Below are 25,482 nucleotides of genomic sequence, written 5' to 3'. Positions count from 1 at the left end.
AATTCTAGCTATATATATATATATATATATATATATATAAATAAAATAAATACTTGAATTTCAGTGTTCATTTATTTACACATATACACACACGTAACACTCATCTACTCATTGTTGAGTTAAGGGTTGAATTGCCCATCCTTGTTCAATTCTCTGTCACTATCTTTCTAACCATGCTGAACACCCTCTCTGATTATGCATTGATGTGTGGCACGCACAAAAGTGCTTTCATCAAATGCACTAGATGGCAGTATTGTCCTGTTTAAGAGTGTCACAACATTGCTGTTTACGGCAGACGGACTGCTTTACTGTAGACGTTCTTTATATTGTGGGAAAGCGGACCCAGGTCCGCATGGAGCTGGAGGGGGCATGGCCTCCAGCTCCGCCTGAATTTCGGGAGATTTTCGGGAGAAAATTTGTCCCGGGAGGTTTTCGGGAGAGGCGCTGAATTTCGGGAGTCTCCCGGAAAATCCGGGAGGGTTGGCAAGTATTGGTCTACATAAAATGTAATGGTGGTTATTTGGTCTAAGTGTTGAATAAATTATGTTTTACAGACCGTTTTCAAGCCACTTTCTGACTGTTTTGTTGGCGGTCTTATTTACGTACTTCCAAATCGACAGCCTCTTCTCCCTGTCATTCATGTTGTAATTTTTAGCGCTTCCTTATAGAGTGTACTGACTAGTTTTGTCCCGATACCAATATTTTATAGCGGTACCGGTACCAAAATGTTTTTCGATACTTTTTGGTACTTTTCTAAATAAGGGGGACCACAAAAAAACGGCTTGATTGGCTTTTTTTAAACAAAAAATCTCACAGTATATTAAACATGTGTTTCTTATTATTATTTATTGATTTATTATTATTAATATTATTTGATTTCTGAACGGGGCCACCGCTGCTGCTTTTTATTTATTATTATTTATTTATTATTCTTATTATTATTGATTCAGTGGCCTTGTGGTTAGAGTGTCCGCCCTGACATCGGTTCAAGCCAATCCAATCCACTTTATTTATATAGCACATTTAAACAACAAGAAGTTTCCAAAGTGCTGCACAGCCATGTTAAAAACAATATTAAAAACAATATTAGTTCAAACCCCGGCCGAGTCATACTAAAGACTATAAAAATGGGACCCATTACCTCCTTGCTTGGCACTCAGCATCAAGGGTTGGAATTGGGGGTTAAATCACCAAAATTATTATCTTAATTACCGATACCGATATCAACCGATACTGATATATACATTCGTGGAATTAACACATTATTATGCCTAATTTTGTTGTGATGCCCTGCTGGATGCATTAAACAATGTAACAAGGTTTTCCAAAATAAATCAACTCAAGTTATGGGCAAAAATGCCAACATGGCGATGCCATATCTATTATTGAAGTCACAAAGTGCATTATTTTTTTTAACATGCCTCAAAAAAGCAGCTTGGAATTTGGGACATGCTCTCTCTGAGAAAGCATAAGGAGGTTGAGGTGGGGGAGCGGGGGGTGTATTTTGTAGCGTCCCGGAAGAGTTAGTGCTGCAAGGGGTTCTGGGTATTTGTTCTGTTGTCTTTATGTGTTACGGTGCGGATGTTCTCCCGAAATGTGTTTGTCATTCTTGTTTGGTGTGGGTTCACAGTGTGGCGCATATTTGTAACAGTGTTAAAGTTGTTTATACGGCCACCCTCAGTGTGACCTGTATGGCTCTTGACCAAGTATGCGTTGCATTCACTTGTGTGTGTGAAAAGCCGTAGATATTATGTGACTGGGCCGGCACGCAAAGGCAGTGCCTTTAAGGTTTATTGACGCTCTGTACTTCTTCCTACGTCCGTGTACACAGCGGCGTTTAAAAAAAAGTCATACATTTTACTTTTTGAAACCGATACCGATAATTTTGAAACTGGTACCGATAATTTCCAATATTAAATTTTCAAGCATTTATTGGCCGATAAAATCGGCAATCTGATATTATCGGACATCTCTAGTTTTGAACGAATGTAACATTATTGGATGTTTTACAGCTAAGGATACATTATGGTCATTTGTCCCCTCACTGCCTAGTTGGTACAGTACATGGTTGCTGGCAGATAACTTTCTCGTATATGTGTAGTGTAAAAATTACAACAGTTCCTTCCACCAGTTCTAAACAACAACCACCTTGCACACTAGAAAAAAACCCAGAATGACTGGTAATAAACCACATATGAGGGAATTTGCAGTAACACAGTGTTGTGTTTAAAGGGGAACATTATCACAATTTCAGAAGGGTTAAAACCATTAAAAATCAGTTCCCAGTGGCTTATTTTATTTTTCGAAGTTTTTTTCAAAATTTTACCCATCACGTAATATCCCTAAAAAAAGCTTCAAAGTGCCTGATTTTAACCATCGTTATATACACCCGTCCATTTTCCTGTGACGTCACACAGTGATGCCAATACAAACAAACATGGCGGCTAGAACAGCAAGGTATAGCGACATTAGCTCAGATTCAGACTCGGATTTCAGCGGCTTAAGCGATTCAACAGATTACGCATGTATTGAAACGGATGGTTGTAGTGTGGAGGCAGGTAGTGAAAACGAAATTGAAGAAGAAACTGAAGCTATTGAGCCATATCGGTTTGAACCGTATGCAAGCGAAACCGACGAAAACGACACGACAGCCAGCGACACGGGAGAAAGCGAGGACGAATTCGGCGATCGCCTTCTAACCAACGATTGGTATGTGTTTGTTTGGCATTAAAGGAAACTAACAACTATGAACTAGGTTTACAGCATATGAAATACATTTGGCAACAACATGCACTTTGAGAGTGCAGACAGCCCAGTTTTCATCAATTAATATATTCTGTAGACATACCCTCATCCGCTCTCTTTTCCTGAAAGCTGATCTGTCCAGTCCAGTTGGAAATGCATCTGCTTTGAGTGTCGCAGGATATCCACACATTCTTGCCATCTCTGTCGTAGCATAGCTTTCGTCGGTAAAGTGTGCGGAACAAACGTCCAATTTCTTGCCACTTTCGCATTTTTGGGCCACTGGTGCAACTTGAATCCGTCCCTGTTCGTGTTGTTACACCCTCCGACAACACACCGACGAGGCATGATGTCTCCAAGGTACGGAAAACAGTCGAAAAAACGGAAAATAACAGAGCTGATTTGACTCGGTGTTTGAGAAAATGGCGGATTGCTTCCCGATGACGTCATCGCTCCGAGAGCGAATAATAGAAAGGCGTTTAATTCGCCAAAATTCACCCATTTAGAGTTCGGAAATCGGTTAAAAAAATATATGGTCTTTTTTCTGCAACATCAAGGTATATATTGACACTTACATAGGTCTGGTGATAATGTTCCCCTTTAATGATGAATGTAGAGCAGTGTGAAAATATATTCCCTTTTATGTAGCTAACAATGGGAATGAAGGAATGCTTATGCTAATTTTGAACCATTTTTCTCAGTAAAGATTGTGTGTTTTAAGGTCCTAATCTGAGGGGCCTTGGGAAAAGCCTTCCGGGTTTATAAAATCATTGGCCCTCGAAAGAAGGATCAAGCCCCTGAACTGGGACATAGCCATTGCCGTTTTGTGGCATCGGCATGTCCCCAGCGACGTGTGAAACGTCTCTAAGGGAGAGCCTCCACAAAAGAGGGTCTTCCAGACCCCTCTAAATGGAATAATGCCTGTGTCGATGAGAAACCCAGGACCTCTCCACACCTTCCGTGATGGGTAATTGCCGATGTCTTGCGAGTGATAAATGTGACTCCATACTGAAGGTACAAATGTCCCCCCTTGCTTCTCCAGCTTTGACAATCCTCCGGGAATAGTACCTGACTGGTCCTTCCATAAATGAATCGTGTGCCGCCGCTTCTCTCTTTCTTAGTCAGCCTTAGCCGGTGCCGTCTATTTCCCTTTAACCACACGGCTTCATAGTAAATCTCATTTCATTGTCAGCTGCGACCGCGGTTTACTTCCCTTGCCGGGCGGCCGACTTCCTGTTGCCATTAAAGCTCAATATCTCTGCTGGGGCCTGTCTGCCGGTCTTATTTCAATCCCGGCCTGTCCCCCCATATAGAAACTTCATCTAACAGACGGGCGACGGCCCTGCCAGCCTAAGAGCCGTTTGCATTTCATTCACACTGCCTGTTCATCTCAGTAGCCTCTCGGTTAAAAAAAAAAGTGGGTAGTAATTGATATTGGGACCCATCCATCCTCCCCTCTTAAGCCCAGAGATCTAATTTATCTTGGTGAGAATGCCAATTGGCTCTTACACAAGCCATGTCGGTCAGACTTTGCCTGTTTTTAGATGTCCATTAATTAAAGTGTCAACATGACGAAAATAAGACCTACTTTGGGGGTATGTGTGTGTGCACCAATGGAAATTGACCATCTTATTGGCCGTATAAATCACAAATGTGGTGTCTCATCAGACTCACCCATCCAAATGGCCTCTGTTCAACACATTTTTAACCGGCTGAACCAGCGTTAAGCTCAGTGATGGTAGTCACTCAATACAAGCATGCTGCAAGAGATTAAGGATAATTTGAAAGCATGTTTTATACAAACCCCGTTTCCATATGAGTTGGGAAATTGTGTTAGTAAATATAAACGGAATACAATGATTTGTAAATCCTTTTCAACCCATATTCAATTGAATGCACTACAAAGACAAGATATTTGATGTTCAAACTCATAAACTTTATTTTTTATTTGCAAATAATAATTAACTTAGAATTTCATGGCTGCAACACATGCCAAAGTAGTTGGGAAAGGGCATGTTCACCACTGTGTTACATGGCCTTTTCTTTTAAAGGGGAACATTATCTCCAGACCTATGTAAGCGTCAATATATACCTTGATGTTGCAGAAAAAAGACCATATATTTTTTTAGCCGATTTCCAAACTCTAAATGGGTGAATTTTGGCGAATTAAATGGTTTTCTATTATTCGCTCTCACGACGTGACGTCACATCGGGAAGCAATCCGCCATTTTCTCAAACACATTACAAACACCGAGTCAAATCAGCTCTGTTATTTTCCGTTTTTTCGACTGTTTTCCGTACCTTGGAGACATCATGCCTCGTCGGTGTGTTGTCGGAGGGTGTAACAACACGAACAGGGACGGATTCAAGTTGCACCAGTGGCCCAAAGATGCGAAAGTGGCAAGAAATTGGACGTTTGTTCCGCACACTTTACCGACGAAAGCTATGCGACGACAGAGATGGCAAGAATGTGTGGATATCCTGCGACACTCAAAGCAGATGCATTTCCAACTGGACTGGACAGATCAGCTTTCAGGAAAAGAGAGCGCATGAGGGTATGTCTACAGAATATATTAATTGATGAAAGGGCTGTCTGCACTCTCAAAGTGCATGTTGTTGCCAAATGTATTTCATATGCTGTAAACGTAGTTCATAGTTGTTAGTTTCCTTTAATGCCAAACAAACATACCAATCGTTGGTTAGAAGGCGATCGCCAAATTCGTCCTCAATTTCTCCTGTGTCGCTGGCTGTCGTGCCGTTTTCGTCGGTTTCGCTTGCATACGGTTCAAACCGATATGGCTCAATAGCTTCAGTTTCTTCTTCAATTTTGTTTTCGCTACCTGCCTCCACACTACAACCATCCGTTTCAATACATGCGTAATCTGTTGAATCGCTTAAGCCGCTGAAATCTGAGTCTGAATCCGAGCTAATGTCGCTATATCTTGCTGTTCTATTCGCCATGTTTGTTTGTATCGGCATCACTGTGTGACGTCACAGGAAAATGGACGGGTGTATATAACGATGGTTAAAATCAGGCACAGGAAAATGGACGGGTGTATATAACGATGGTTAAAATCAGGCACTTTGAAGCTTTTTTTAGGGATATTGCGTGATGGGTAAAATTTTGAAAAAAACTTCGAAAAATAAAATAAGCCACTGGGAACTGATTTTTAATAGTTTTAACCCTTCTGAAATTGTGATAATGTCCCCTTTTAACAACACTCAATAAACGATTGGGAACTGAGGAAACTAATTGTTGAAGCTTTGAAAGTGGAATTCTTTCCCATTCTTGTTTTATGTAGAGCTTCAGTCGTTCAACAGTCCAGGGTCTCCGCTGTCGTATTTTACGCTTCATAATGCGCCACACATTTTCGATGGGAGACAGGTCTGGACTGCAGGTGGGCCAGGAAAGTACCCGCACTCTTTTTTTTACGAAGCCACGCTGTTGTAACACGTGTTGAATGTGGCTTGGCATTGTCTTGCTGAAATAAGCAGGGGCGTCCATGAAAAACACGGCGCTTAGATGGCAGCATATGTTGTTCCAAAACCTGTATGTGCCTTTCGGCATTAATGGTGCCTTCACAGATGTGTAAGTTACCCATGCCTTGGGCACTAATGCACCCCCATACCATCACAGATGCTGGCTTTTGAACTTTGCGTCGATAACAGTCTGGATGGTTCGCTTCCCCTTTGGTCCGGATGACACAATGTCGAATATTTCCAAAAACAATTTGAAATGTGGACTCGTCAGACCACAGAACACTTTTCTACTTTGCATCAGTCCATCTTAAATGATCTCGGGCCTAGAGAAGCCGGCGGCATTTCTGGATGTTGTTGATAAATGGTTTTCGCTTTGCATAGTAGAGCTTTAACTTGCACTTACAGATGTAGTGACAAACTGTATTTAGTGACAGTGGTTTTCTGAAGTGTTCCTGAGCCCATGTGGTGATATCCTTTAGAGATTGATGTCGGTTTTTGATACAGTGCCGTCTGAGGGATCGAAGGTCACGGTCATTCAATGTTGGTTTCCGGCCATGCCGCTTACATGGAGTGATTTCTCCAGATTCTCGGAACCTTTTGATGATTTTATGGACCGTAGATGTTGAAATCCCTAAATGTTATGCCCGTATGGCAAGTTAGGAATGTTTTGAGCAGTTTTAAAAAATATTGCAAACTCGAGATGGGATTAACGGTCTTTGAAAGCAGCCGGATCTTGAGGGGTTCAAAAGAACGGCTTGTTATATTTTGTTAAGTAACTCAAATATCATGAAAACTATCACTAGCACAGGTTGCAGCTATAAGATCCGAATATCAGAATAATTCAAACTTACATATTCTAACAATATATACCTTGTGGAAATGATTCTGAAATATAATTTACTTTGGCTTGTGTTTGTACTGTATACATTAAACAAGATGGTGCCATAGCATCAGGATATTATAATGAGATCACTATTTTGCTGGTGGCACAATAAAAACACTGCATAAAGTTCGAGCAAATTTTTCATATTTTAACAATACAGAAAAAATATACATATAAAACTCAAGTGCGTTATATGTTTATGATTCATATACAGGTGCTGTAAATACAAGTACAATAAAAACAATAATTATAAAAAATGTGACTGCAAAACTGTACTACCCTACCTGCTTAACTACTGTGTTTCAGCCGCTAATATTTCTTAATAAAGTGGTGTGTGAAAAATGTTTCTATAAAATCGGCTCGCAAACAAACGACTCCCGAATGGGAATCGGTTCTCAACATTCACTCAACGTAGCCGTTCAAAAGTCTTGACTCGTTCACGAATGTCACATCACTAATGCAAACAAGCTTTGAATTTCTCTCTATTCCAAGCATCATTGAAACCTTTTTTGAGTATAATTCTACAATAGCTAATCTACAATATCTAAGCCTGACTTCTGATCGCATTGAATTGTTTCTCAGGTCATAGACTTTTTACTCTAAACTACTAAAAACTCCCTTTTTCCCATTCTGTTGGCAACACTTGGCAAGGAAACTCTGAGCATTCAGACAACCTGTCTTTAGGTAATGTTACGATTTTCAACGCCAGCAAAGCAAGAATTAGGCGCTTGAACGCACAGTAAGGCCCCGCTTTTTAAAAATGCTCTAGCTTGATACTAGTTTACATTGGCTATGCCATATAAATGCGACTGATTAGCCTTAGCAATTTTACATGGTGATTTCAACAACACCACATTTTGGTAATGAAAACTACAGCTAAGATGCATGTTCCAGTGAAGCTGCAAGTCTGTAATAAGTACAATACTTCCAGTATAAATAATTTGATGGGCTTAAAATGAGACTAGACAGGCACATTCAGGTTAATGGCAAAGACTGCTTCCTCGCTGGGCAGCACACCGTAGTGTCATCAAACGTCTTGGAATAGCAACTAAATGCAAAGTCTATAATACTTGCAAATGCGACTTAGAAATGTAATTTAAAAAAAAACAAGGTATAACAACTGGACAGCATAGTTATTATAATCAGCTCATTTTAAATGATATAAATATACATTTATTAATAAACAATCTACGTTTACTATATATAATATACATAGTAAACATTAATTGTTATATATATATATATATATATATATATATATATATATATATATATATATATATATATATATATATATATATATATATATATATTATATACTGTATATATAATATGTAAATATTACATATATATTATATTTTATATTGCTACTATGGTAAATTTTTTGTCTACTTTATAACTGCATTATCCTTTCCATCCTTTGTAAATGAGCTACCGTATTTTTCGGAGTATAAGTCGCTCCGGAGTATAAGTCGCACCGGCCGAAAATGCATAATAAAGAAGGAAAAAAACATATATAAGTCACACTGGAGTATAAGTCGCATTTTTTGGTGAAATTGATTTGATAAAACACAACACCAAGAATAGACATTTGAAAGACAATTTAAAATAAATAAAGAATAGTGAACAACAGGCTGAATAAGTGTACGTTATATGACGCATAAATAACCAACTGAGAACGTGCCTGGTATGTTAACGTAACATATTATGGTAAGAGTCATTCAAATAACTATAACATATAGAACATGCTATACGTTTACCAAACAATCTGTCACTCCTAATCGCTAAATCCCATGAAATCTTATACGTCTAGTCTCTTACGTGAATGAGCTAAATAATATTATTTGATATTTTACGGTAATGTGTTAATAATTTCACACATAAGGCCGCTCCTAAGTATAAGTCGCACCCCCGGCCAAACTATGAAAAAAATTGCCGAAAAATACGGTACTGTGTGGAATAATTTCCCTGGTGGATCAATAAAGTTTGTCTTAGTCTAAGTCTAACACACACAAAAGTACCAAAAATTGATACTGTTGGTTACCCGTATCAATTCCCAGGTAATTGGTACCGTATCAGTTCAAATGTGAAAAGTACCCATCTCTATCTATGACTATACATTGTGACTCTTTTAATGTGTGTGGTACATAAACATTTTTAGTATAGTTTTTTTAATTTTTTTTTTATATGTTTTCAGTAGTTTAGCGTAAAAGTATATGATAAAAGCATACTCCATTGTAGTGGTGCTCAAAGTTTGTTGTGTGCCTTCCCAGAGGAACAACTGAGAACTTCAAGCACTGGGAAAAAAAAACTGTTTTTAAACCTACAGTTACATAATAAGGAGAAAACTGAAAAAAAGAGAGCGGAAAACTCCAGAAAATAAACTTTGGAAAATTTGGTTAGAATGGCTTTTAGGATGTAAGGCGTGGCAGTAATTGTGTGCATTATGTGCAGTAGTCTATCATTTTGGCATCTATTGTAGCCGATCTCCCAGGAGGGCAGTCTCCGCATCTGCGGACCCTTCCCATGTTTTTTTTTTAATTTTTCCCATTTAGTGTTGTTGGAATTTTTTCCTTGCCCGGATGTGGGTTCAGATCAGGGGAGGCCGTTGTGGTGTTTGCAGCCCTTCAAGGCAGAACAAATGAACTTTGATTGAATAATTATTGATTTTGGTGTTAGTGATGACTTCAAAAAAGTAAGATGGTTGTCCCTTAGTTGAAAAGACCATGCTGGGTACTATAAGCATATTTATTCAATAACAGAAGTAAAGTAACATATTGTGGTATAGCTCAGGGCTTGTCTATCAGACTTACCGCTAAGTGAATGCGTGTTTCCTGAAGCCTCCGGTCGGAGGTTCAAGGTTTCGAGTTGTACTCAACCTTTTTTCGCCATGTTTTTCTCTATTTCGTCTTTGACCTGCTCACAGTGACTGTGAACCGCGACAGCCCCCTTTTTTCTTTTTTTTTTACTGGCGCAGATGGGAAGTCAATAGAAGCAAGTGACCTATATTAGTGCCTGCACCGCTGAACTCCCAGTGCGTCTTAAGTGAGAGTAGAATATTAAGGATTGTGTCTGTAAGGTTATTTACCTCCCCGTCCTTCGCTGTCTGCTGGCTTCACCTGGATGGGCCGATTCATCTGGAGGGAAAGGAAGGAAGAGGGATGTTAGTGTAGAAACAACGGAGGCATTTTGAATTGATCACGTTATAGGTGTTTCTGGTGTGTCGTGAGTGCTTTGTTAGCTAAACACAAAAACTCCAAGCAGTGGGTTTAATTAATCCACAAGGCCGCCTCTAGAGATTGCCCACAGTTGAGCAGAATTAGCACTTTTCAATGACGGAGTCACACTGGGTGTCAGATGGCACTTGGAGATTAATGCCATTACATCAGAGCCACTCCCAGACCTTCAGGCAGAGGTCCTTTCTGGCTGGCCCTCATTCTTCCTGTGCCCCTTCTGGCTCCAGACTCCCAGTCACCAGCTAAATCCTGCTCATCTCTGACCCCCCCTCAACAATCCTTTTTTCCCTTGCCGTCATCTGAAAAAAAAAAACTTTCTGATATAATTATCTGGATTTCACTTGTTTATCATTATTTGATATTAACAGATTATTTGTTCATCATTATCTAATAATGTATAGCTTAGTCATTTTTCAGTTTGTTCATTATTTTTGAATATATTGAATAGTGTTGTCCCGATACCAATATTTTGGTACCAGCACCAAAATGTATTTCGATACTTTTCGATACTTTCCGGTACTTTTCGATACTTTTCTAAATAAAGTGGACCACAAAAAATTGCATTATAGGCTTCATTTAACAAAAAATATTACGGTTCATTAAACATATGTTTCTTTTTGCAAGTTTGTCCTTAAATAAAATAGTGAACATATGAGACAACTTGTCTTTTAGTAAGCAAACAAAGGCTCCTAATTAGTCTGCTGACGTATGCAATAACACATTGTGTCATTAATCATTCTATTAATTTTTCAACATTATTAAGGACAAGTAGTAGAAAATAAATTATTAATCTACTTGTTCAATTACTGTTTAAATGCTGCTTACTCTCTCTTTTAACATGTTCTATCTACACTTCTGTTAAAATGTAATAATCACTTATTCTTCTTTTGTTTGGATGCTTTACATTAGTTTTGGAAGATACCACATATTTAGGTATCAATCTGATACCAAGTAACTACAGGATCATACATTGGTCATATTCAAAGTCCTCATGTGTCCAGGGACATATTTATTGAGTTTAAGAATACATCATGTAAATAAAAATAAAAAACGACAAAATATTTTGTGATGCTAAAAATATCGATGTAATCATAGTAGTATTGACTAGATACGCTCATGTACTTGGTATAAATACAATGGATGTTAGGTGTAATTTTTTAAGGCAGTATCACAGTATTATACCAATACTGGTATACCGTACAACCCTAATATTAAATTTTATCTACTTATTTTTGTATTTAAAATTTCCACAAAAAAAAATTCTTAGTTTTTATTTCATCACTGGACAATCCAGCGTTTGCTACACATTCTCTATTTTTTTCTCTCCCAGTTAGAAAACATGTTGATGGACAATTACAGTGAAACCTTAATATACAAAACCCCTTTGTACGAACTTTTATGAGCCACAGACCGAATAAAAATAAATTTTTGTGTACTAACCTTGTCTGTATACAAATGCTTAATCCACCCATTCAATGGGTCCCATTGTGTGTCTCGCAGCGCAGTCATTTTGTGCCCGGCAGCACATCCATTTTGGACAGGCTAATCGATCTCCCGTGCTCATTGAGCCAACACAGCAGTGCTGTCGTTAGTTACTGTGCTACTAGTTTGGCTACCTCAATTAAACCCTAAAAAGGCACACCAAGACAATTAACTGGAAAAGTAAAGTGGATTTTTTTCTTATTCGTGCATCTGGGTTGACCCAGAGAGAGACTAGCGGTAGTAAATGGATGGATTGACGCTTAATCATTGGTGCAACCTGGCTGTTAAAGTTTGGAGTTTTGTGATTTCAAAGTAAGTGCACCACAGGGCTAGTGATAGTGGGTGTGCGTGTCAACAGTTCAGCTAGTGGTTGTTGTTTCTACTTTGTTATTAAATAGAACGTTTAGTTTAGTTTAGTTTATTAAGGATCCCCATTAGTCTACACCGCAGTGGAGACTATTCTTTCTGGGGTCAAATGGTAAATAGTAAATGGGTCGTACTTGTAAAGCGCTTTTCTACCTATTTAAGGAACTCAAAGCGCAAAGGCAAAAAAACATCACACAATCACAAAACAAAAGATTACAATGCAGTAAAACATGATCAATAATAACATTTTGTAATACAAAAATAGCAACAAAAAAACAATTAAAAAAATAATTTGGAGTTTACATTGTAATGTTCATACTAAAGATAAAAAAGAGCAATATAACAATATATATATATATATATATTTTTTGCAAAAATAAAATAAAGAGCCAATGGCCTACACTATGCACATTAGTGTACCAAAGACAAACAATATTCTAAGTGACGAAAAAGTACCATAATGAATAAAATATGACATAAAGTACATATAAAATCAAGATAATATCAATATAAAAAACGATAACCAGAAACAAAAATGAATTTCAGCAAACAGTAACTCAATCCATCACCCCCTTGTTATGTTTGTTTGTTATATTGTTTTCAAAGTGTACAAACTTTTACTAAAATGTGGACTTTTGTAGATGCTGGAGTCCATTATTCATGTTTGCATTGTTTCTCATGTAGAAATGTGCTTCATTAGGCAAACTTTTTTTTGTACAAACCCTTGTTCAGTGGCCTTGTGGTTAGAGTGTCCACCCTGACATCGGTAGGTCGTGAGTTCAAACCCCGGCCGAGTCATACCGAAGACTATAAAAATGGTACCCATTACCTCCCTGCTTGCCACTTAGCATCAAGGGTTAGAATTGGGGGTTAAATCACCAAAATGGTCCCCGAGCGCGGCCACCGCTGCTGCTCACTTCTCCCCTCACCTCCCAGGGGGGGCGGGGTTTGGTGGTAGCGGGGGGTGTATATTGTAGCCCGGAAAAGTTAGGGATGCAAGGGATTCTGGGTATTTGTTCTGTTGTGTTTAACTTCATTCGAGACCCAATTTAGTTTTTAAATCAATTGGAATTGGACATTGGAACGGGTAGGATTGGATAAGCTTTGATTTGTTCTGCTCCTTTTTAGACATCTAACATGTGAATCTACCCCCTCTAACTTGTTAAAGCATGTGTGAAACAAATACAACCATGCCCATAACCAATTTGGCGCCGCTCCGGTCAGCCACGCACCAACCTGCCCTTGCCTTCCCAACTGGTTGGCTTATACATAATCAATAAGTAGCATTTGAAGAGTCGTTCCCTGAGTTGAACGTGTCAATGCGAACTTCAGAAACACTCTTTAAAAACTCCCTTTGCTGCTTCTTTTGCTTGCATGTCTTGTATTTCATCTGGAGTCACTCCCGAGAGTTCGGCTGCAGAAGCAGAAAAGCACTTAAAGTAAGCCCCCCTCGCTTATCCAGGCCATGTGTCATATTCCCTCGCATTTGTCAGAACCCGGACCCGTCTGTCTGAACTCGGCCATGCGGACAGGTCCAGCATGTGACCGACGCGAGGCGCTGCCCACTCGGATCACTCAGCATCGGGGCGGCGCGGTGGGTGTTGTTTGGCCCCCTCAGGCGGTGCAGCGCTCTGACAGCAGCTGTGACATGAGCCTGGACCGCAGCTAAATATAGAGGCGGATATGGTGGACATGTATAGACAAGCGTATACGCGGTGACACCCCCGCAAAATATGCTGCGACACCGAAACAATGCTGATGCACACGTCACATAGTTAAGGGTGTGAAGGCTCTTTGCAAACGCCTGCTGACAAATTCCGCAAACCGCAGCTATATATTCTTCATAGACAGTTTGAGTGTTCTTTTACTTTGCCTTTTGCTGTGAGTAACATCTGCCACATTTGAGGCTGTCGCTGTGGACACTATAGTGTTATGCTCCACAGTATCCACTTTGCTGTACTGGCCTGTTTTTTTTTACTGCCCTTAGTCTCATTTATTGATTACTTTGTTTTTCTATTGCATACCTGTTTAGGGTCATGTTTGAGTCGGTATACTGAGGTGTATACCTACAAAATTTGCTAAAAAAAAAAGAAAAAAGAGAGCTTACTAACGTTGGCCACCAGTTTAGTGGCCTTGTGGTTAGAGAGTCCGCCCTGAGACTGGGAGGTCGTGAGTCATACCAAAGCTTACGAAAATTGTACCCGTTGCCTCCCTGCTTGGCACTCAGCATCAAGGGTTGGAATTGGGGGTTAAATCACCAAATGATTCCCAAGCGTGGCCACCGCTGCTGCTCACTGCTCCCCTCACCTCCCAGGGGGTGAACATGGGTCAAATGCAGAGGACATATTTCACCACACCCAGTGTGTTTGTGACAATCGTTGGGACTTTAACTTGAACTTTAACTATTACCCCTTTGATTTTGGGCAAGATGCAACCGGTTGCCAGTCAATCACAGGGCGCCCGTAGTCTCCTCTTGAATAACATGAGTTACCCTTGCATGGCCAGTAAATACAGGAACCCTTTCTTCTCCTCCATTGTTTGTTACCGTGTCTCCTATACATTCAGTGACATTTTTTTTGCCACTGAAGTGGACCTATAATGAAGTTAATCTTTTTTGACTTATAAATACAAAGGTCCTGGGTTCGATACCGAGCCTGGGGTCTTTCTGAGTGCAGTAAATACAGGAGCCCTTTCGTCTCCTCCATTGTTTGTTATCATGTCTCCTATACATTCAGTGGCTTTTTTTTTTGCCACTGAAGAGGACCTATAATGAAGTTAATCTTTTTTGACTTATAAATACAAAGGTCCTGGGTTCGATAACGAGCCTGGGGTCTTTCTGTGTGGAGTTTGCATGTTCTCCCCGTGACTACTCCGGCTTCCTCCCACCTCCAAAGACATGCACCTGGGGATAGGTTGATTGGAAACACTAAAAAATTGGCCCTAGTGTGTGAATGTGAGTGTGAATGTTGTCTGTCTATCTGTGTTGGCCCTGCGATGAGGTTGCGACTTGTCCAAGGTGTACCCCTACCACCCGAATGCAGCTGGGATAGGCTCCAGCGCCCCCCGCGACCCCGAAAGGGACAAGCGGTAGAAAATGGATGGATGGGTGTTGTTACATGGTTTGGTACTCGTGTCAAACAATGCCATAGCGTCAAATGATAAGGTTCATACATCTTAGCGTGAGCTTGCACGAAAGTTTTGATGCCTCCGTTTTTGGGGTTTTGCGAGGCGATGGCATTTATTTAGATATTAAGTCAAACTCCCAGTTAAAAAAAATTGATTATTTTCATTTATATATGAAAAGTAACACTGACATATGACATGCAGTAACATAAATACTGCTAAAATAGCTGGTTTTATGCACTCTATGAATCGATCTGAGAGTATGCAGGTGTAGCTAATGTTGTGACCGAGTGAATCTATAAGGTTTATGAAGTTTATTATGAACCATGTCTGAAACATAAATTGCAGTGATGACATTAAGATATTTATTTAAGCAATTTACAAAGCTACATTATGATAATTTTGGAGAGGGTGGGGTGTGGTTTAATTTGCAATCTGAGAATTTCTCTACATTTAAACATCTTGATGACAGATTTAAAAAAATGGGTGATGATTATTTCACAAGGGAGCAAACTGTATCCAAAATGTACACCTAAGCATATCTATATAACTAATACGTACAACCTACCCCAAATTGTTTCCACTGATGGCCACAGACTGACAAATCAAGGGCCATTTTGGTACTTTTGACCTTCTAAACCAGTGCAATATATAGTTTTTCCTCAAAGAATTAGAAAATGCAGTTTTTGGTACACATTTTTTGTAAATGCTGAAGAGGTAAATCTGACAGTGAGCACGCTGGCCATATAGAGTCAAGTAACGGAAAATATGAGCAAAATGAGCTAAAAAAAACCAAAACAATACAACAAGCTAGCATGCTGTCAGTAGTATGCTAACATGCTAACAACAACATGCTTACAGTTAGCATTAGTAAAATACCAAAATATATGTTACTGATTACCGACTAAATTAGTTAAAGAGCTGGTATGCGAATGATAGCATGCTAAAATGGCAACTGTAACCTGCATCAAGTACCAAAATATATTACTCTTAGGCATACTTGCCAACCTTGAGACCTTTGAATTCGGGAGATTGGGGGGGCTTTTGAGGTGTGGGGGGCGGGGTAGAGGTGGGCGGGGTTGGGGGGGGGGTTTGATGGTAGCGGGGGGTGTATATTGTAGCCCGGAAGAGTTAGGGATGCAAGGGATTCTGGGTATTTGTTCTGTTGTGTTTATGTTGTGTTACGGTGCGGATGTTCTCCCCAAATGTGTTTGTCATCCTTGTTTGGTGTGGGTTCACAGTGTGGCGCATATTTGTAATAGTGTTAAAGTTGTTTATACGGCCACCCTCAGTGTGACCTGTATGGCTGTTGATCAAGTATGTCTTGCAGTCACTTTCGTGTGTATGCAGAAGCCGCATACAACATGCGACTGGGCCGGCACGCTTGTTTGTATGGTGAAAAAGCGGACGCGTCGACAGGTTGTAGAGGACGCTGAAGGCAGTGCCATTACGGCACGCCCTTAATATTGTTGTCCGGGTGAAAATCGGGAGAAATTCGGGAGAATGGTTGCCCCGGGAGATTTTCGGGAGGGGGCACTGAAATTCGGGAGGTTTGACAAGTATGCTCTTAGGGGTGTTACTCGTTTAAAATGTTGGCCTGCTAATGTTAACATCCATCAAAAAAACAAAAAAAAACCATCCATCAAGTACCAAAATATGACTGAGGTGTATACCTACGAAATTTGCTAAAAAAAACAAGTTAAAATACTAACGTTACCATGCTAACAGGTATGAAACAAAATATTTTACGCTGAGCGGCATACCTGCATCCATCCATCCATCCATTTTCTACCGTTTGTCCCTTTTGGGGTTGCGGGGGGGTGCTGGAGCTGCATTCGGGCGGAAGGCGGGGTACACCCTGGACAAGTCACCACCTCATCGCAGGGCCAACACAGATAGACAGACAACATTCACACTCACATTCACACACTAAGGCCAATTTAGTGTTGCCAATCAACATATCCCCAGGTGCATGTCTATGGAGGTGGGAGGAAGCCGGAGTACCCGGAGGGAACCCACACAGTCACGGGGAGAACATGCAAACTCCACACAGAAAGATCCCGAGCCCGGGATTGAACCCAAGACTACTCAGGACCTTCGTATTGTGAGGCACATGCAGGAGCAAAAAAGCAGCTATGCTATATTAGAATGTTAACGATCAGGCTGCGGGCCGTTAAAAAAGTTGCTACGTGACGCACTTTGGACACCCCTGATCGAGCCCTAAAATATATTTTTTAAAGTTTTTTAAGGGTAGATCAAACCGTCAAAGGTTGTGCTTACAGATTCTACCAACTGCAAAAGTGGTACTATTTTTAAGCGGAAACCCCCAACAAGGCCAGTGGAGCTGAAAAAAATCCATTCCAAGTCACAACTCAACAACGCTGGCACTGTGCTCTCGGATTGCAACTTCCTGCCGTAACTTAACATATCCCACAATGCACCATTCCCACAAGTTGTGCTTGGCATTTAGATCGTCCAGATGTTTTAGTTACATCCGAGTTCAGAGGTTGGAACAGTCTATTTCTGTGTGGATATCGATGTTTCCCAGCGAGTCTTGCGTAAAGGTCGCGTTGCATGCAACAGCCATGCATCAGGCATAATATAGGTCAGTTGTAACATTGTAAGCAGTGTGTGTGTGTGTGTGTGTGTGTGTGCTTGCTTTAAATATGCCAGTGTCACAATTTGTCTTGCCTAAGAGGTTAAGGAGAGCCCCAAGTCCCAACATCTCTGTACGGTGATCAGTCAGCTTGTAGCGCTTTTAAACAGCAACAATCGAGGCTTCATTAGTGGCCCTGAGCCCACTGCCGCAACAAGAGTCATTAGACACCCCAAAAGTACACTTGGGGGTTGCTAGGCAACAGAGTGGCAGTGCCCGGCAGGCAGACGAGGCGGGCTGGCCCGGCAGTCCGCCAACCAATTGGCACTTCTTTCTTTTCCCTTTTTTATTATTTTTTTCCTTCCTCCAGTCGGTCCAAAGAGGTCAACGCAAGAGGAAGAAAGATTCTCCAAACTCCCACACCTTCCAGCATGTCCTACTTTCTTGTCCATTTTTACTGACTCTGACCAGGACTTTCTTTTCTCTTTTTCTTTTTTTTCCCCGAGTGCAAGTCTGCTGCAACTTCTGGGCCAACTATTGAGTCATTGCTTAGCGCACATTTGCTTATGGCAGCAGCTAAAGTCGCTTCATTTTATTAGTAGCAAACAACTTTTACACAGGAATAGAAGTCCACGCTCCCTCCCCGCCTCACACCAGCACAAAAAGTCTGGGGGCTCAATAACAGCAGGTGGCTTAGGTGACATCTTAATCCCTTATTACGGAGTGCAGGATTAGCCAACAGATCAAGGCTGAGTTAATTATATGAATTCATCAGAGGCTGGGCGAAGAGGCAGCCTGCCTTTCCCCTTTGGGCCAAAGCAATCACACCGTCCATCCTCTCGCACACACTCCAACTAAAACCAAGTGAAAGTGTGTCTGCACCATGAAGCTAACAGGTACAGTGTGTTAGTATCGCAGTATCCAATACAACAAAGCTTTTCAACCTAAGGGCTCAGGGGCCGGACATTGATATGTGGATGTTTCATGAGAAAGTGTGTCAGGTTCAAACACTGATGACATCTATTAAACAGACAAAGAAGCAAGGAATCAAACAGAGACAGAATTAAATTTGGCTCAGTGAGGAGAGCGCGTACATCTGTGCCCTTGTACAGTGTCTCACCACGCTCTGACGAAAGATTGTACGCCTCCTCTTTTATTTGGACTTTCCCTGATTACATGGCAACAGCTGTTTCTAAAGGGACGGGGGTCGTAAACAGCCGCCGCCTTTTGTTACAAAACAGTTCAAAGAAAAGGCCGGTCCAAAGAAAAGGTCATAAACAGCCGTTGCCCTCGGTCACAAAACAGTTCAAAGAAAAGGTGCCCGGAGGGGGGTCAGGCCCTGCTTCCTCTCCGCTTTGTAGATCTCGGGTCAAGACAAAATCTTCCTGTTGATTACAATACATCTAAGAAACCGACACCTTCATGTCGCTCCCCATCCTTGTCTGCTCGCCGGGAACTCATTGAAACACAACGTTTTGTGATATCTTAGATACAATTATTCTGACAAAGTGCCTCCGCAGGTTATATTTCTTTGAGACTGCGTTTATTTACCGTATTTTCCGGACTATAAGGCGCCCTTAAAATCCTTTCATTTTCTCAAAACTCGACAGTGTGCCTAATAACCCAGTGCGCCTAACGTACGGAATAATTCTGGTTGTGTTTACCGACCTCGAAGCCATTTTATTTGGTACACATTGAAATGATAAGTGTGACCAGTCGATGGCAGTCACACATAAGAGATATGTGTAGACTACACTATGACTCAAGTAAACAACACTAACATTTGATGTGTTCAATCAATCAATCAATCAATTCCTTTATTGTCATTGTCATAATAACACTTAAGTCATACATGAACAACGAGATTTTTTTTTAGCTTTGTCCAGCGGCATAGAAACTGCATTGATGTGCAGGTTGACAATAGTTTACATTTTAGTATTTTAGCATTGTCAGGAAGATGGCGAATAGAGGGACGTGGGGGTGGGAACAGTCAGAGATGTCTGATGGGTGTTACGTGGATGTTGCAGCAATGCAATGTCCAGAGCACAATTATTGAGGTGGTGAAGAGTGAGGTAATAAGATGGTCCGGGGCAGCAAAGGGGCAGGCTGTTCATTTAGCAGTCTCACAGCCTGGGGATACAGACTGTGAGACATTCTGGTGGTCCTGGCGCGAATCGATCTATACCTCCTTCCAGAGGGTAGCAGGTTGAAGAGGCCATGTGCTGGGTGGTATCTGTCCTTCAGGATGTTGTGTACTCGCTTTAGGCAGCGAGTTGTGTACATGGCACTCATCTCTGGGAGTATTTTCCATTGAAAATACAGAACATTACACACGGCGCTCAGAAATCTATCAACATGTTTTAGTACGACTTTGCTAAGCTATGAAGCCGCACCGCTTGATGGATTGTACTGTGCTTCAACATACGAGTATTATTATGGTGTGTGTATAAGGTAGGGGTCGGCAATCCGCGGCTCTAGAGCCACATAGGGCCGCCTTAGTGGCTCTCTGGAGCTTTTTCAGAAATGTATGAAAAATGGAAAAAGATGAGGGGAAAACAATCTATTTTTTGTTTTAATATGGTTTCTGTAGGAGGTCAAACATGACACAAACCTCCCTAATTGTTATAAAGCACACTGTTTATATTAAACATGCTTCACTGATTCGAGTATTTGGCGAGCGCCGTTTTGTCCTACTAATTTTGGCGGTCCTTGAACTCACCGTAGTTTTTTTTACATGTATAACTTTCTCCGACTTTCTAGGACGTGTTTTATGCCACTTCTTTTTCTGTCTCATTTTGTCCACCAAACGTTTAAGATTGTGCATGAAAGGTGAGTTTTGTTGATGTTATTGACTTGTGTGGAGTGCTAATCAGACATATTTGGTCACTGCATGACTGCAAGCTAATCGATGCTAACACGCTATTTAGGCTAGCTATATGTACATATTGCATCATAATGCCTCATTTGTAGCTATATTTGAGGTCATTTAGTTTCCTTCAAGTCCTCTTAATTCAATTTATATCTCATGACACACTATCTGTATGTAATATGGCTTTTAATTTTTTGCGGCTCCAGACAGATTTTTTTTTTTGTATTTTTGGTCCAATATGGCTCTTTCAACATTTTGGGTTGCCGACCCATTATCTGGCGTTTTGTTTCGCAATATTATGCGAAAGCAACTTTCCTTACCTTCTGGTACCCGCTGATCTGTATTTGGGATCTGCATAAGTCCTGAAAAATTGCGCATGTCCGCCTTTGTAGCCCGTGCCGACCCACCGTAGTCGATAAGCTTCTTCTTTTTCTCCAACTACTTGTTATGGGACCTTCATCCTCCGCTGTTGCCATGCCATTTCTAATATAAAGTTAATTAAGATTCTATACGTGTTTAAGACCCCTTGATTTCTCACCACAGGTAGTTTAGTTCACAGTGTTGTGCAGGTGCATACAAACAACAAAGTATTACATCGGAGTCACTCTGCAATACATCTTAGGGTTTTCATAAAAGAGATATACGCTCTAAATTGGACCTGTCGTGTAAATCCAGCCATTCAGACGCAGGTCCTGGTCAAATTAACTGCGCAGACAACCGGGAACGAGACGACGGTTAATTCATCCGGCGGACGTTTGGATGCATGGGGTTAGTGGGCGGGGATATGCCCCCCCCTCCAACCCTCCCGCTCATGTCTTGCTTTATATTTGTCTCTCTGTGCCCCTTTGGCCTCCAAAACCAATATGCTTCCCTCCACAGCCCCTTAATGGCTTGATCAATGCTGACAAATAGGCAGCTCATGCTGTCTTCTGCCTAGGAACTCAGAGCTCTGTGCCTACGCCAACGCACCGCTCCTCATCTCTCCTCTCACTTTTTCCCCGTCTTTTTTTTTTTTATTATTACACCCCCCCCCCTCAGCCACATTTCCCCTACTTCATGCTCTATTTACTTTATGTCTATACATTCACTTTTTGTCTTTCCTCTACTCTCCGGCGGATAATCTATATTTTTCATTATTTTATGATGAATAAAAGTGAGCTTAAGACACGGAGGGTTGGGAAAGCAATAGTGTGGAAGAGAGGAGCTGGCTTGCATTTTTACTTTTTTTTTTTTTTTTTATCCAGTGAAGGACTACATTGGAGTGTGTACACCTGAGTGTCTTTGGCTAGCGTGTGTGTGTGATTGATAATAGTGCAGCGGAGAGGGAGCGAGACAAGGTCAGCGCTGGCCCGTGACCACGCTTGACCACGCTTTGGTAGAAATTGATGCTCATAAAGTAAACAAAGACAAAATGTTTTTTTTTAGCAGTCTGTAAGATGTGCTGTAAAGTTATTAGAAAAACCTATGGAAATCATTTTAGGCTTGGAAATGATTTATATCTATCAATTTATAGCAGGGGTGCCCATATATACTATATATATATTTATATATATATATATATATATATATATATATATATATATATATATATATATATATATATATATATATATATATATATTGGACACACCTTCTAATTCAATGCATGTTCTTTATTTCCATGACTATTTACATTGTAGATTGTCAGAAGGCATCGAAACTATGAATGAACACATGTGGAGTTATGTACTTAACAAAAAAAGGTGAAATAACTGAAAACATGTTTTATATTCTAGTTTCTTCAAAATAGCCACCCTTTGCTCTGATTACTGTTCTGCACACTCTAGGCATTCTCTCGATGAGCTTCAAGAGGTAGTCACATGAAAGGGTTTTCACTTCACTGGTGTCATAGTTTTGATGCCTTCAGTGACAATCTACAATGTAAATAGTAGGGGTGTAACGGTACGTGTATTTGTTTTGAACCGTTTCGGTACGGGGGTTCCGGTTCAGTTCGGAGGTGTACCGAATGAGTTTTCACACGGACATATTAAGTAGCGTAACGCACGTTGTGTAAACAATGCACACCGAAGCACAACACACAGCATGCTAGCAGCTAACGGGCTACGACAGATTGACCATACGTCCTCTTTTCACCGGACATGTCCTCTTTTGCGGAGCTGTCAGGGCGGAGTTTCTTAAATGCCTCAAATGTCCCGCATTTTGAGTTAGGGTTGCGTGTATTTTCAATGTACGTTCAGGGTTAAGAAGGGGTTAAAAACAAAACAAATTGTGCGCGCAGCAGCATTGGTGAGGGAGGGGCAGAGACAGAGAGAGAGAGAGAGTTATGATAAACGCGCATGCGTCGTCAGACTCTGCTTTTTATCCATAGATTTATCTGATTTAATTTTTTATTATCTATAGCAGGGGTGTCAAAAGTGTGCCCGGGAGGCCATTTGCGGCCCACGGCACATTCTAAAAATACTATTAAAATAAACAAAAACATAACAAAAGTGAAATAAAAAAGCTTAAAGGTTAAATGTAATTTAGAAAAAGTTGCAATGTTGACTAATAAAAGAAAGCTGTTTTTTTTTCTTCCAAACTGTCATTGCTCAAAACATAATATTGAATCAAAATCAATGTTATTATGAATTATTGACCTATCCAAGGTTTCAATTACTTCACATCAAATATTCCACTAAGAAAAATATTTTTGGTGGAAGATTTTGCAAATTTGGTAAATAAATAACCCCAAAATTTATATTTTGTTGTTTTCTTACTGTACCGAAAATGAACCGAACCGCGACCTCTAAACCGAGGTACGTACCGAACCAAAATTTTTGTGTACCGTTACAACCCTAGTAAATAGTGATGAAAAAAAGAAAACACATTGAAATGACAAGATGTGTCCAAACTTTTGGCCTGTAATGTATGTATATATATATATATATATATATATATATATATATATATATATATATATATATATATATATATTAGAGATGCGCGGTTGGCGGGCACAACCGCGGAGTCCGCGGATTATCCGCGGATCGGGCGGATGAAATAAAAAAAAATTAGATTTTATCGTCGGGTCGGGTCGGGTGGTTGAAATAAAGAATTTTTTGATTTTAAATAGATTCAGGCGGGTGGGAGTTAAACCAATTCGGAAATATATATACATAGTTAAATGTTGTTACCCACATACGAAAAACGAGCAGGCACCTGCAGCATATGCCACAACAGAAGAAAAAAAAAAAAAGAGATGGACACTTTTACGGAGCGGAGAAGGGACGCCTCGCCGGGGTCCGGGACCGAGGCCCCTTCCCCCGAGAGGGCCCCACCGGGAGCCGTAGCTGAGGCGATCCGCGAGAAGGGCCCGACGCACGTCCAGGTTCACCACCGCGCCCACCGCACCGACACCCCGCCTCGTCCGCCTTCGCCGCGGTGCGGGTGCGGGCGGGTGCGGTTCTGATCAAATGTTACATCGGGTGGATGGCGGATGGTTGACGACTTTCTGATGCGGTTGCGGATGAAATAATTGCCTATCCGCGCATCTCTACTACACGACCAGCAAAGAGAGGACAACAAACTATGCTGAAAACAATGTATTTTTTTTTAAATGGACAGCCACCACACATAAGCCACATAATTATTTACAGTGCAAGAGTGTAATTATTGTGATTAAAAACATTTTAAAAAATCACTTGACGGTCTATTTATATATGTGTGTATATATATATATATATATATATATATATATATATATATATATATATATATATATATATATATATATATATATAGTTTATTATATTCAGCATGTAAAATGTCCGATACAAGCAGTCTTGCAGCGCATTTACTTGGTCAAAAGTTGGACAGCCAGTTAATATCTAAATGTCCTCCAATAAGCACAAAAGGTTTGTATTTTCTTGTATTTTAGTCAAGTCATTTACAAAATGTAGTTAAGCTAACAGCTACACAACAGCTCAGCACACAAGCTAGACAAACGTAATAAATGTCCGAAATTGAACAATATTGCAGTCTAAAACACCACATGTGTCAATATAAGTATATACGTATCAAAAAAATATATTTGCATATTACTTACAGATACAAAGTCTTTATAGTAGAAGCGTATTCGAAAGTATCCAGTAACATTCAACTTTTTGCGTCATGCGCTTGACTTAATGAATTATTGTGGCCATGAGTTGTCACCAAAAACAATTACCACTGCACTTCAATTTGAAGACAGCATATGTTTATTTCCAGACTGTTAATAATAAACCTGATGGATTATTTCTCTGTTTGACTAATTTCACTTGATCAAGCCCTTCTAACAATTCACACTATAAAACAATAATAGTAATTGCCATTATTAAAGCTGATATCTTATCAGATCAATGGCAGTCTCGGCCACTACCCAAAGCTCCAATATCAGCATCGTATTGGACGGGAAAAAGCTGTATCGGGACACACAATCATTGATGGTATGACAACAAGGCTAACTGTTTGTCATCAAAAATTGGTATTTGCCCTAATAATAGGAACTTCATTATGTACATTCAGGCTATTTGTGCTTAAAATCGCAGCCCATTGGCACGTTTTTGCTTTGGCCCTTGGAGACAAAAAGTTTGGGCTAGAGATGTCCGAAAATATCGGCCCGGCCGATAAATGCTTTCAAATGTAATATCGGAAATTATCGGTATCGTTTTTTTTATTATCGGTATCG

At 40.3% G+C, this 25,482-nt stretch overlaps 1 protein-coding gene and 1 long non-coding RNA gene across 11 annotated transcripts in view; one reads left to right on the top strand and one right to left on the bottom strand.

Annotated features, from left to right (window-relative positions):
- The window catches only part of celf6 (CUGBP Elav-like family member 6), a 426,206-nt gene that overhangs the window by 151,297 nt on the left and 249,427 nt on the right, over positions 1-25,482 (bottom strand). For all 10 annotated transcript variants that reach the window (XR_009815640.2, XM_061964509.2, XM_061964507.2 and 7 more), the window contains exon 3: positions 10,194-10,242. Coding sequence is in view for 9 of the 10 variants with exons in the window: in XM_061964509.2 (XP_061820493.2) it covers positions 10,194-10,242 (49 nt within the window). In the remaining variant the exon portion in view is untranslated. The remainder of the gene's footprint in view (positions 1-10,193; positions 10,243-25,482) is intronic.
- Positions 1-25,482, top strand: part of LOC133608893 (uncharacterized) — a 257,241-nt gene that overhangs the window by 176,842 nt on the left and 54,917 nt on the right. The window lies entirely within an intron of this gene.

Source organism: Nerophis lumbriciformis, linkage group LG06 (genome assembly GCF_033978685.3).
Source record: "Nerophis lumbriciformis linkage group LG06, RoL_Nlum_v2.1, whole genome shotgun sequence".
Taxonomy (NCBI): domain Eukaryota; kingdom Metazoa; phylum Chordata; class Actinopteri; order Syngnathiformes; family Syngnathidae; genus Nerophis; species Nerophis lumbriciformis.
The sequence above is the reverse complement of the archived record's forward strand: the minus strand, read 5'-3'. Positions and strand labels throughout refer to the sequence as shown.